General features: G+C 35.0%; 1 protein-coding gene and 1 long non-coding RNA gene across 2 annotated transcripts in view; one reads left to right on the top strand and one right to left on the bottom strand.

Annotated features, from left to right (window-relative positions):
• The window catches only part of LOC127872820 (neurexin-1-like), a 171,509-nt gene that overhangs the window by 4,309 nt on the left and 153,152 nt on the right, over positions 1–14,048 (bottom strand). Inside the window, exons 15-20 of the mRNA XM_052416236.1 lie at positions 13,241–13,409; positions 5,871–5,972; positions 5,059–5,155; positions 3,836–3,923; positions 2,543–3,283; positions 205–377 (exon numbers count right to left, since the gene is read on the bottom strand). Of these exons, the coding sequence (XP_052272196.1) occupies positions 205–377; positions 2,543–3,283; positions 3,836–3,923; positions 5,059–5,155; positions 5,871–5,972; positions 13,241–13,409 (1,370 nt within the window). The remainder of the gene's footprint in view (positions 1–204; positions 378–2,542; positions 3,284–3,835; positions 3,924–5,058; positions 5,156–5,870; positions 5,973–13,240; positions 13,410–14,048) is intronic.
• On the top strand, positions 370–1,231 carry LOC127872845 (uncharacterized). The gene is made up of 3 exons (XR_008045808.1): positions 370–527; positions 945–1,013; positions 1,083–1,231. It is a non-coding gene; the product is annotated as an uncharacterized LOC127872845 (long non-coding RNA).

Raw genomic sequence — 14,048 nt, 5'->3', positions numbered from 1 at the left:
AGCTACAAATAGATATAACACATCATAAGGCTTGTATAAAAATAAAATGATTGCTTTTCATCCCAAATTACTTTTTTAAAACAACACTGTCCACACTAAACCAAATAACGCCTGAATCTGTTATAAAACATACTGTAAGCAAAACACAATCCCATGGACAATGTTAGAAGAAATTTCCCCAAAACAATGGAAACTTCAACGTACACTGGGTTCGGTTTTGGCGTCGAGAGGCGGGTGATAGTGATGGAAGGCGTGATGATGTCATCCTCAGAGCCAGCGTTGTTTGTTATGCATTCATCCTCGTCATCGTCAATACATTCCAGTCCATCGCCAGAGATGATGATGTCATCAGTGACAGCCTGCCGTGGAGTGGTCAGCTGAATAAACACACAGAAACAATCCAAGAGCTTAGTGATAAGGTGGGAGATCAGTGGAAGATAAGTGGGAGATCAGTCTTTGCAGAGTACTCAATTTTCTGATACAGAAGTATATCAATAAATTAATGATATATTGCAGTATATGTATAGGTTATTTATGTACTGCACTGTAGTATACTTTTGGTTGATTCAAGTGATAATGTATGGTCACATGTATAGGTTATTTATGCACTGCTCTGTAGTATACTTTTGGTTGATTCAAGTGATAATGTATGGTCACATGTATAGGTTATTTATGCACTGCTCTGTAGTATACTTTTGGTTGATTCAAGTGATAAATGTATGGTCACATGTATAGGTTATTTATGCACTGCTCTGTAGTATACTTTTGGTTGATTCAAGTGATAATGTATGGTCACATGTATAGGTTATTTATGCACTGCTCTGTAGTATACTTTTGGTTGATTCAAGTGATAAATGTATGGTCACATGTATAGGTTATTTATGCACTGCTCTGTAGTATACTTTTGGTTGATTCAAGTGATAAATGTATGGTCACATGTATAGGTTATTTATGTACTGCTCTGTAGTATACTTTTGGTTGATTCAAGTGATAATGTATGGTCACATGTATAGGTTATTTATGCACTGCTCTGTAGTATACTTTTGGTTGATTCAAGTGATAATGTATGGTCACATGTATAGGTTATTTATGTACTGCTCTGTAGTATACTTTTGGTTGATTCAAGTGATAAATGTATGGACGGGTTAAAATATTTCATATCGCCATTTGATACTGTGCTTTACAGTCAATTATGTGATTATGCAATATGTGATAGGCCAATTATTTGTTATTGCAGTATAAAAACGAAATTATTTAGATAAACTATTTTAAGTACTGTTTTAGTGTTTTTTTGTTCTTAATTGACATTGAAAAATAAAAAACTATATAACAGAAAAGTTGCATGTCTAAAATTATTAAATCAGCATGCATTTATGTAATGGAGATAAGGTATATGGTAGGATTTAGGTAATAGCACAAATTTTGTGGGGGAATCACTAAATTAAATAAATGTACAACAGTACAATAAATGATTTCACATAAATTAATAGCTATCAAAAATGAATATATTGTTAGTACTCAAAATTCATTCTGAATATTTCACATTCTAAGAAGCAACCCAGTGATTCGTGCAATAAACATGGTTCCATTATTATCCATTATCACATTAAACCTTATTGTAATGGTGACCTAAATAATTGTTAATGTTTAAGAAGGCAAGAATGTTATTTATACTCCACATCATGCAGTCACCCATTTCAAGACTCTTGTTTTGCATTTACATATCAAAGTATGAAATACATTCTCCAACATATCAGAATGAACTGACATCCACTACAAGCCATTTCACGATTATATCAGTTCAGCCATAAGACTTGATTCCACACCACTCCATATCAAACCAGACAGTAAGCATCTCAAGGCCATTATATTCAAGTGTAGATTGGTTACTAGTTTATGTAGATGCTCATTCTAACAAAACCGTTTTCCCTCCACTCAGGGAAAACAGAGTTAAAAGCATGTTTGTTCACCCTTTGAATGCTGGGAAATTTGTCTTCTGCTAAAATGTCGTCTGCTGAATTTCTAAAATTAGCATTTTCTTCGATTTTTTTTCAAAGAATACTATCAGAATAGCAAACAGTTTGGGTCCTGATGAGACGCCACGTTCTGTGGCGTCTCAAAGGCCTTCAAAATTGGGTTCCCGCACTGAAAGGGTTAAGTGTCCTTCCAGAATATCCTTTGCAATCTACACAGGCTAATCAGGGATGGCACTCTAAGACCAAGACTGAATTTTTATCTAGAAGACACATCTTTTAATTGAAAAATTTTATGAAGGCGGAAAGTGTCATCTGCACAGGCTAATCTGGGACCGCACTTTATGCACATGCATTTAGCCGGATTTTCCCAAAGGCTCACTTTATGCACATGCATTTAGCCAGATTTTCCCAAAGGCTAAATTCAAGGAGATATTGGCTCATGCAGTTAGTTAATCTAAGTAATGCAAAGTCAGTTCATCCAGCAGATATCAGACCATGCAGTGCATATATTAGATTTCTATTCTTTGTTGACCATTCAGATCTACTCTATTCTACATTCCACTCACTTGTGAATGTTTCCTGCTACTGGAATGTTGATCTGCATTTTGCTTCTTGTGAGGTTTATTTCCCCAAACTATCTTTCCTACTTTTCTGTTATCAACTGCCAAAGGGGATCGTGAAAAAGATCCAACCTGGACTTTGGTCATTTCACTAGTCGTCACAGGCTTTGCATTAGTGTGAATTGACCTCATGTTACAAAATTTAAACTTCTTTTTCTTTCCTCCCTTCATGCCTTTCCCTTTTCTTAAGTGCTTACACTTTGAAAACCTCCTAGTTGGTATAGTTGTTAATCGAACACTGGGGTGCCCTGATCCTGTAAAGTCAGTGCCATCATTGTCAACAGGAAACCCTGAGCTAAAAATAGCCTCAATCTTTCCGCCAATGGTATGGTCAACAATATTCCTACCAATCCCGTGCTTAGATTTTAACAAAGGACCAATGGATGGAATGGGGGTTCCCTGGGGTAGATTTGTCACTGAATATTGAGCAGAGTTGTCTATCACAGGATAAGTGTGCATGGCGGGAGCCGGAGCAGATTGTTCTACACTTTTCTTTGGAATTTCATTTGATATGTTAGGTTTTCTGTATTTAATATCAATTTTAGTTTGTACCAAGTTTGGTTTTTGATAGTAATATCTGTAATATTCATTCATATCAGATGTTTTTTCTCTATTCTTCCGCTGTCTGGCCACATTGTCCTGTCTCTCAGAACGTCGTTTTCTTTGACTTGTCAGAATTCCTTTCATCTATTTGAATTAGTTGAGAAATGCAGACAATCAAATATTTTAATCATAAACATTTTTTCACTAGACATGCTTTTGCATTAGTTCTTACCTAGGTTTCTTACATTTGACCTCTCACAAAGATTCCTCTGGTAAATAAGTGATCAAGTCTGAGAGCACCCATTGAGTGATTTACATAGAACACAGAGGTTTCCATTTGTCATCACTTATGTGCCAATTATTGTTTAATCTATTTGTGTGAAAAAAGTCTTAATTTAATAAAAAGCTAAATTTTCTGTTAGGACTGAGTTATTAAAAAATTCACAAGTTAAATTGAGCACAGATTTAGTTTTGAGACAAATTTCTCTTAATGTACTTGCATTAACTTTGCTTTGAAGGATCAAATCTGCAGAACTGGTTCATACTTATAGTTGATTTTGGTGTTTAATTCATCATGGATTTTTAATTCTATGTCTGTACAAAAATGTCCATGAATACCTTTAACATATTATTAAAATATTGGCCGAGTAGTTCCCGCTTATCTGTAGTAACTAGACTAGTAAAGACAGGTCATACCTTCATTCCCTGTGTGGACTGCACACCCCGTTCACCCTCGATGTCCACGCCTGGTAACTCCACATGCTGTGGGGGAGTCCTCACCTGTCTAGAACACATATAAAGAGCACATGACAAGTAACAATCACCAATATGGTCACTAAATATATTGAATGTTGATGTTATGGGCTATAAAACTATGCTGAGTGCCTCGTTAAAAAAAATGTTGAAGTAAATAAGAACGGCCTGCCCAAAGCTCATGTACATTGTCATCAATTGAGTGTGGACTATGTGCTGCATTCAATGAAACATGATAGAGGCATGATCAAGAAAATGTAATGAGTTCAATTTAATGAAGTGCATGGAGTTCCCATATCCAGTTGAAAGACAATCAGGTATCAGTGATATCCATTAAAAAATACATGCACACTTCATCTACCACCTCTAAGTTGGTATTTGTCTTTACATACAAGGGTCTCTGTTAGTTGTATTTCAATTCAGTAACCTAGTAATGCAATTAACTCAAATGAATATTTCGTACACATTCTCCTCTGCAAATACATTGTAAATTTTTTTTTTAATACAATCTTTAATAGTCATTTGCATGTGCAGTTTTCCTTGTTTTGATTGAAAGAGTTTATTTGAAATTGGTGTTCAACAAATACTTGTTCATTATTGTACTTATTGAAAGTTCAATGTATTGACTACCTAAATCTGAAAATCAGTGCATCCGTCATACCAACTTTCAACATAATATTAGCACTTAAGCATTCCTAGCTCTGAGTGACATTTTGACAGTATATTTAAAGTGACATAAAAACATTGGAAGAATCTAAATCAAAAATCTCAAAGGTTGCTGCCCGTTGTCCTCAGTTGCTATCAGTTATCTTGTATGTTAAGCAACAAGGAATGAAGAGTTTCATAAGCTTGAACTTCAAAGCAAAATTTCAAACCGTTGTTGAAATTCACTAAAATGTTCCTGAAAAGAGTTACATTTGAACCCTATATTTTGTTGATAAATGCATGTAGAATTTGTAGAGAAACTATGTGCATACTTAATTTCCCTACATTGTTGTGTAGACCTAGCAATAACAATTAAAATGGTATTCAGTTTGTTTTCAAGTATTGACATTTTCAATGCGTGCGCCAAGCCAGGATGAACCCAAACCCTGCAAGCCAAAGGCCAAACCACGAGACACTGCAGAGTACCCCCTTTAATCTGCAAAGTACGAAGGGATACTCACTCTTGTCTCTGCACCAGTGTTACGTCCCCCTCTTTACGGACACGAAGGTCTCCATGCTTCAGTTGGTCTAAGACACGAATACCGTTGAAAACAACACCTACAAAACAGCCCCAAATGTATTATCCTCGTTCCGAGACAACAGTGCTCAATTTATGTGGGTCAAGTATCTTCCCAGATAAGCCTGCGCAAACACAAATATGGATAAAAGTGGGAGGAGTTGTCTCTGAACAGCCTGTGCTGGCATACATTAACCCTTTGCATGCTGGGAAATTTGTCGTCTGCAAAAATGTTGTCTGCTGAATTTCGAAAATTAGCATTTTCTTTGATTTTTTTCAAAGAACACTATCAGAATAGCAAACAGTTTGGATCCTGATGAGACGCCACGTTCTGTGGCGTCTCATCTCCATCCAAACTGTTTGCAAAGGCCTTCAAAATTCGGTTCCCGCACTGAAAGGGTTAAGACCAGTTTTACTAGGGCTTGGCTCAAATGTTTAACAGACATAATCATATGCAAACTCTTTCTTTGACTATATAAAGGCCAACAAAAGAAACTAAACTTTATAGACTTCAATCAGAGAAACTAATCTGCCGTACATTTCAATCATAGAAACTTATCTGCAATTATGCCCAAAACCATATAGGGGGTAAAGTTAAGGGGACTGGGCTTGGTTGATGAGTGACCCCTTCTAGTTCCAGCGGAAAGGGCTTTTATTCTGAAGGTTGAAAAGAGTGATAAAGCAAGCCTGTACTTATTCAGCTGCTGCACAACAAACAAGATTCTATCATTACACCCACATATTTATCATGTTTACCATAGATTGTTCCATGGAATGGTAGCGAGATGTTTCCTGTACTTTCCCGTCTGCCACCCAGCATGATCCGTGCCTGACTGTTAAACACCGTCATCTTGTGGCCTGAAATCGCACAACATCACCTTAATTCTTAGATTCAAATTCCTTAGAATACAAACACACATATCTGAAAACTTTCTTAATCTGACAATGATACCTGCCATTATTGGCAGTTCGCCGTGTCCACCTAGTGATTGGGAGGTCACGGGTTCCAACCCGACTGTGGGAGTTTTCTCTAGATCTTCCCCATGGACACCAAGTACTGGTTCTATGCCCAGGAAACAGACTCGAGAGCGTTTCAAATAAAGCTTTGGCTTTTGATGCAATCAATCTAAAATGAATAGGTTTAAACTATCTGCAATTACAAAAATGTGGAAAATTGTGAGAAACGTTATGATGATTATGTCGTACAAATTATTTGTATAGTATTTTCATTTTAAGGAAAACATGCTCACAGATATACATTTGAAAGATAACTGCGGTGAAAAAAGCATGATAAATTTGGATTTTTTTTGGCTATACTTTTGTAAAAAAAACTAATTATAGATTTCTGCTCTTTGCACTGATGGTATGAAGTATTTTTATTTTTTCCTGAAATACAAAACTGTTTTTTTTTTTTTTAAATCTATCAACCATATTAATACTTTGTGTTTCTTTACAATACAGCTTTAATATAAACAATTATGGTTTCCTTTAGTAGAAACTTCTTTATGGGATAACGACTCTGCCTTCTATTGTCATCCTTTTATAGTGTCAGTGGATAACTTGAGAAAGCAAAAACAGCTTAATACATACTGTCATGTAAATTGATTAATAAAAAATAAAATACCATTTTTTGAAGGACTCACACTTGTTTCCATTGACATTGTAAAAACGTGCTTTAACCTAAAACAAACGTGCCAACTGACCATATGGATTTAGTATTCAATGGAAATATTAATTTTTGGTGAAAAAAATCTTTCGGCACTACTAACATTCGCATTAATTCTAGCTACTATATTGATACTGAAAACATGACCAATGTGCAGTTGTGACTAAGATTTATGAATTAGGAAACAAAATTACCTGTTAGATCGTTTAAGTCAGGATATAACTGGAGAATTGTGTCTGTGTGCAGCAGAATCAATAACAAAAACAAGATAACATGGCACCTGATATATTGTAACTAAATAATATTAGTTTATGCAAGGATCTATAATCAATGTACATTGTTTTAATTTTCTTGATTTTATATATATATATAAAGGTCTTATTTTTTCAAAAAATACATTGCTTTATTCATTATTTAAAACATTAAAACCAATTAAAATGTAAATGTTACAAAAGATACCTTGCAAATACCTTACAAATATTAACAAATAATATTTTAACAACAGTTATATGGAAAAGTTATTATATATGTGTAAAAAGCTACTAAAAGTACAACTTAAACACAACATGTGTCCGTATTGTGAAGATGCCAATACATTCCACATTAGTTTCAAAATGAGGCTAATGTCACAAACAAGCTGTTTATTGCCAAAATTGAAATATGACCCTTAAGTGTAACCTTGACCTGCAATGTTATGAGATGGGTGAAACACACAATATTCAGTCTTCTGATGATAGTTATTTGTAAATTGCATGAAGAATGATGAGGTTACAGCACAGACGAGCTGTATTTTGGCCAAATTTGACAATTGACCACAACTTGTGACCTTGACCCCTTAGGTATGGAGACAGGTTATTCTCCTGAAATGTGGTGTCCTCCGGGTTGTCACTAGAGGTAAGGTATTTGAGAATAGCATGATGTATAATGTAGTTAAAGTTACAACAAGCTGTTTTAAGTACAGATTGTACCTTTGAATTCTTAAAGTGACCAAGAATTTTAAGGTATAGAGACAAATATTACATGCAAAAAAGTTGTCTTGGGATTGCATTTGTGCCAAGTTATTAAACAATTGACCATTGGCAAAGTTATGTTTGCCACAGGAATTGTCAAGCACTTTATGCCCGATGTGACCTATGACCTCTAATTGTGACCTTTGAAATAGGGGGACGGGTGATACATGCAACATGTCATCTTATGTTTTTCTACATTGTGGGCCCTTTTTTTTAATCCATCAATAAATGCTGCTTTACAGTCGATTTTAACCACTGGCCTTTAATTGTGACCTTTACGTTTGAGAAAGGAAAATGAATGTTTCCCTCAACACATTGTCTTATGATAGTCTTATGATAGTTTACATTTTTGTAAAGATATTTCAAAATACATCAGTATATGGCTAATGTATTGCTGAAACAGTAATGTTAATCTGTTTTAGCCAAATTTAACTATTGACCTCTAAGTGTGACCTTAATCTTTTAGGTGTGACCTTGATTTTTTAGTTAGGAAGAGTGTTGTTACACAAGACATCTAGTCATATTATAGTGGACATAAATGTGCCCAGTTATTTTTAAATCCATCAATATATGGCATATTTATGGCTTAAGCACAAATGGACAGAAGTACAGAAAGTGGCACTGCTATATGCCACTTAAGAAGGGGTCCTAAAAATCTAACAATGTTTTTACTGACAATGTTTTTTTAATGAAACTTTCAATGAAGCATTCTAAATACTGTAAGCTTTACAAGAAGGTCATCAAAAATGCGAATATATATCATGAACTTAAACAATTGTTCGCAGTGCATGTGAAGTATTCAAAATCTAAAGATAAATTTATCTGCTAGACTAATAAATTTACTCACTAGAAATCATGAGGAAAATATTCATTTAAATAAAAATGTATACATAGGACCTGAATTTCTTCACTAATTGGGACATGACACATGACCTGCCTCATGCGCAAAGGGGTCTAATGCCATATGTGCCCAGCGTAGCTTCAGACAGAGAACTACCCTGTCTGCTTATGAGACCACAAAATTGTGTATGGCTTTATAGTGGACAGTAATGCTCAATTTTTGCATGATGTGGCGCAAATGAAGGAGAATGTTTTGGACAGACTTCCACAAACAAATAGATATGATGCCACTAAATGACCTTTCACTTATCCTCAGTTTCAATTGAAATTAACATGATTTCACAAAATAATTTACATTTAAAAAGTTACAATTTAATACAGTGAAAATTAAACACGTTCATACATCTGAATCTTGCACATTGAAGATGTGTCAGAAAAAGGACTAGAAGTCTTCATTAGTAAATAAAAACATCTCAAAGAAATGCATAACAGTGAAAACAAGCTTATACATTTTAAATTTTATAAACACAAAGTGAACAAAATTTAATATGACCATGTTTAAGGTTTATAAGGTTAATACATTAGAAACGTACAGGAACATTATGCAGGTTTCATCATCAAAGGGAGACAAATGTCCATGCTGCAATACATGCTAGAATAAGTTCCCTTGTCAATGCAACAATGTTGGTTCCAAAGCAAAACAAATAATGACATACAAGTTATTTTGCTAAATAAGTCCATTAAATCTATTTGACCCCAAAGTGGCCAGTTTCAACCTCAGGGTCATAATCTGGTGAAAACTGAGTAAAGTGCTCATAAACAACCATACATTACAAATATGACACAACAAGAGGTTGCAGTACCAGAGAATGCATCATTTTGTTTTGAAGTCTGTTGTATCAATAATAATGTTGCAGATATTCAAATTCGAAAAGGAGCATACTTTTTTGTAATTTTTGAAGTAATGCAACACAAATTGCACATGAACGAATTAGAAACAATACAAGCAAGTTTATATGTTTCACATTGAAAAGTGTTGGAAAACTTGAACAAACTTGAGTCTCACATTGACATGGTAATTCCAGTATCTCACACTCTTAACTACATATCACAGGTAAAAAAAAAAAAAGTAAATATCACTTAATCAGAGCGATATTTGGAGTCAACTTTATAAAATATTTTGTGTTATTTAGTAAGCCCAAATTCTTAACAAAGCTACATAAATTTTAACATCAAATTCATAAATATTCTTCGAATGTTTGTAATCATTTTTAAATGGCAAATTAATTTGATCAATATAATAAGTGAAAATTATACTATCGAAGGTAAACAATTGACATAGACAATATTGCATTTTACATTTTAATTACAAATAAGATGTGGCACTGCAGAGGCCAGGCTACACATGACAAAGACTTATCTACAAGTCAGTTAAAAAGGCCTTTCTTTCATTGGAAATATAATTGTATACACTTGAACAAATATTATTATAAATTATATACTTGAAAAAATGTAATTACAAAATTGAAAATAAATTCACTCTAAGAAAGTGATAATTCTGCCAAAATTGTTTGCAGCTAAATATTTAGCAAAATCCATCACTTTGAGGAATGGTAAAGTAACATTTCGAGAAGTATATATTCTACAGAGGAACAACAGGGCCAAGATAGTCCTAGATCCCTAATCTTTGTAAATGGGCATGACCAGTTTCAAACTCAGGGGCGTGATTTGAACAATCTTTGTAAAGGACCAAAAGACGATGTCAACAAACTAAACAGAGGACCACTAAACAATATTTCACATCAAGTACTGAATCCTTAACCGTTGCGGTTGAAGAGAAGATATTAAAGTAATGTACAATATATGCCTACTTAAATAATTTGACTTAGAGAGAGGCCAGTTTTGACCCCAGAAGCATGATCTGAAACTACCTTTGACAAGACATCTATCTGATAAAACATACCAAATATAAAAGCTCTGAATAATTCTTAAAAGATTTTTGAAAAGGTTATTTACTATACTATACTATTTTTATAAATCATGCCAACCCTAGAGCACAACCAGTTTTGACACCAGGGGCATGATTTAACATTTATTCTGAAGGACTGCCATATGCTGTCACACCAAATACAGATCCCATGACCCTTGCATTTGAAGAGGACAATGTTAATCTTATACACTATGTTAGCCTATGTACTAGTATATTATGTTACCCCTGGAGCACGGCAACTTTTTTTTCTAGTTTCATTATTTGAAAAAACTATGTACATGACCTGTATCCAATATAACATACCAAATATAAAATATCTCGGACTTCATGTTTTAGAGTTTTTTAAAGTTATTTAATATAAAAGTCAGTAAATCATGTTATCACCTGTGCAAACCAAGTTATGAACCCATAGCATTAAGGCATTTAGTAAAGGATCAATAAAAGATTTAACACACCATATATTAAAACCCAGATTCTTGCTGTTTAAGAGTAGTCAGGAAAAGAGTTGCCTGGATGTAAGGAGAAAACAGAGAACAAATCCAACTGGTATATGCTGTAAACCGGGCATAAAAGGCCACATAACCAGGCATAAAAGGCCACATAACCAGGCATAAAAGGCCACATAACCAGGCATAAAAGGCCACATAAGCAGACATAAAGGACATGTAAACCAGGCATAACAGGCCACATAACCAGGAAAAAAAGCCACATATCCAGGCATGAAAGGCCACATACCGGTAACCAGGCATAAAAGGCCACATAACCAGAAATTAAAGGCCACATAACCAGGCATAAAAGGCCACATAAGTAGACATAAAGGACATGTAAACCAGGCATAAAAGGCCACGTAACCTGGCACAAAAGGCCACATAACCAGTCATAAAAGGCCACATAATCAGCCAAAGGGAACACGTTAACAAGGCATTAAAGGCCAAGTAACCAAACATATAGGACACGTAAACAGGTGCTACTTGGAAAATTAAATTAGCTTCTTTATTAACTTTATTTTACAGTGGAAAGGGAGACGAACAGCCATAATTTGGCAAACTAACTGGTTCTAGCCAAGTTCCTTCTTTTACTACTGTCACCTCCACAAAAACCCCTTCAGGTACAAAATTTTGAGCAAATCATACATAGACATGAAAATAATTGCTATGGTGAATCCCACCCACAGTGTGTGGTCATACAAAAGAAAGTTACACTTATTAACATAATAAATAGCTTAACAGCCATTATACAATCATTTACAAATCATGTTCATATAAATAGCTATCAATACAAAAGTACAGACATTAACATGTAACTGGATGCTCATAATAAAAAAGCACCAGTAAAGATTATGTATAACATGTATAATAATATAATACGTTATCCTCAGCATGAAAGCAAAATATAAAATGAGAAGTGTCAATGAATGATCAACATAAAACAGATCAAACAAAACAGATGAAATTCATAACTGAATCTTCATATTCATGTGGTGCTTAATTACATCATGCATTTGTATGTAGTGAGTCGAGATTTTAATATGAAGATACAAAGGACTGGCATAAAACATGACATGTCTGTCATTTCCAGTTTTTTCCTTCTTTATTTTCTATCAATGTACATAAAACTGACTTTGAAATAGTTAGATTTATAACTTAAAGGGCAATTGATAGGTAACACAACGAACACAACGATTTGGTCACAGACCATGTATCCAACACAATGGATGCATTGTGGTTGAAAGGGATAGAAGTTTTCAACTATCTATGTATCCATAGCAACAACCATGTTTGTACTACCAACAAAGTAACACATTGTGGAAATTTTCCATATTGCCCTCTATTCACATACCAAGTTTTATGAGAACTTTTTGAGTTGTCAGAGGATCCAGATTAAGAGACTACAACAACTTATATCGACCGTGCTCTGTGAAAAAGGGGTTTAATGCATGTGCATAAAGTACCGTCCCAGATTAGCTAATCAGGGACAACATTTTCCGCCTAAAATGGATTTTTGCAAAGAAGACACTTTCTGTAAACGAAAAATACCATAAAAGCGGACTGCACAGGCTAATCTGGGAAGACACAATAGGCACATGCATTAAACCCCCTTTTCACAGAGCACGACTCATATATACCAAAGACTTTTGGGTCACCATAATAAAGATGCCAACACTGGGGCAATGAATACTGGTAGATGTCAACATAATCATAATAATACAAGGAATCCGGGTGCGATACCCTAGCTCTTTGCCAATAGATCCCTTGGTTCTTTTACGTGCTCAGTGTATAGCACCGATACACGCGAGAATTACCTGGGTTTCATACCAGTACATCTCTAGTTTGGTGGGAAACACTTGAAGCATTTCTGAAATTTCCAGTGCCCCGGCCAGGAATTGAACCGGGGACCTCTGGAATGGTAGACCAGTGTGTTACCACTCGAAAGTCTCTTACAAACTTTCTAAACAGAAAGTCTCTTCTTAGCAAAAATACAGTTTAGGCGGAAAGTGTTGTCCCTGATTACGCACATTGATTAAACCCCCTTTTCAGAGAGCATGGCTCAATTTTAACCATAATTTTTTTTTTTTAAATCCAAAATAATATAAAAAAAACACTTTATATATTTTCCTCACCTGCAGGGTTCTTAAATGCTTGTTCCCTGTCCACCTGGAGGCTCGCATTCTCTCCAGAGCGTACAAACTTGATCACATGGTATTTGCCGTCATTCACTTTCGTGTCCATGGCGACTAACGGGATGGACTCCTGGCCCATGTTGTACACCATGAAGATGTTGCCACTCACCTGACAGGATAATAAGAGTCGTGTTCTGAGAAAACTGGGCATAATGCATGTGCGTAAATTGTTCTCCCAGATTAGCCTGTGCAGTCCACACAGGCTAATCAGGGACGCCACACTCCGCCTAAATTGGAGTATTGCTAAAAAGAGACTTCATTTAAACAAAAAATGTTATAAAGGCGAAAAGTGTCGTCGCTGATAAGCCTGTGCGGACTGCACAAGCTAATCTGGGACAACACTTGACGCACATGCATTACGCCCAGTTTTCTCAGATCACGACTCATAACATGCAACATCATGATTGGAGACAGAAAGTAATGAATCTGGTAGGACACATTTGGCAGAGAGAATACAAGATAAATGCTTAATACAAACTCAAACAGTTTTTTCAGTCAAGAAACACTTTTAACAACTTCTTTTGTTTGTTTGGCTTGAACATGTTTCATGTTGCTAAGTTAGTAATTGTTACAGCACTTGATTACTGTACTTTATGCTTAATGATATACAGCTGTTGAACACTTGGTTTTGATTATATTGTTACTTTGTTTGAGTCAAATCTGGCAAAATATTTCTAAATGAATGAGAGGACACATAAAATCTTCAATGGCCATTGGAGGACAAAATTTGAAAAAAGCATATCTCAAT

This window comes from Dreissena polymorpha, chromosome 3 (genome assembly GCF_020536995.1).
Source record: "Dreissena polymorpha isolate Duluth1 chromosome 3, UMN_Dpol_1.0, whole genome shotgun sequence".
NCBI classification, from domain to species: Eukaryota; Metazoa; Mollusca; class Bivalvia; order Myida; family Dreissenidae; genus Dreissena; species Dreissena polymorpha.
This window is presented reverse-complemented; position numbering and strand designations above follow the sequence as displayed.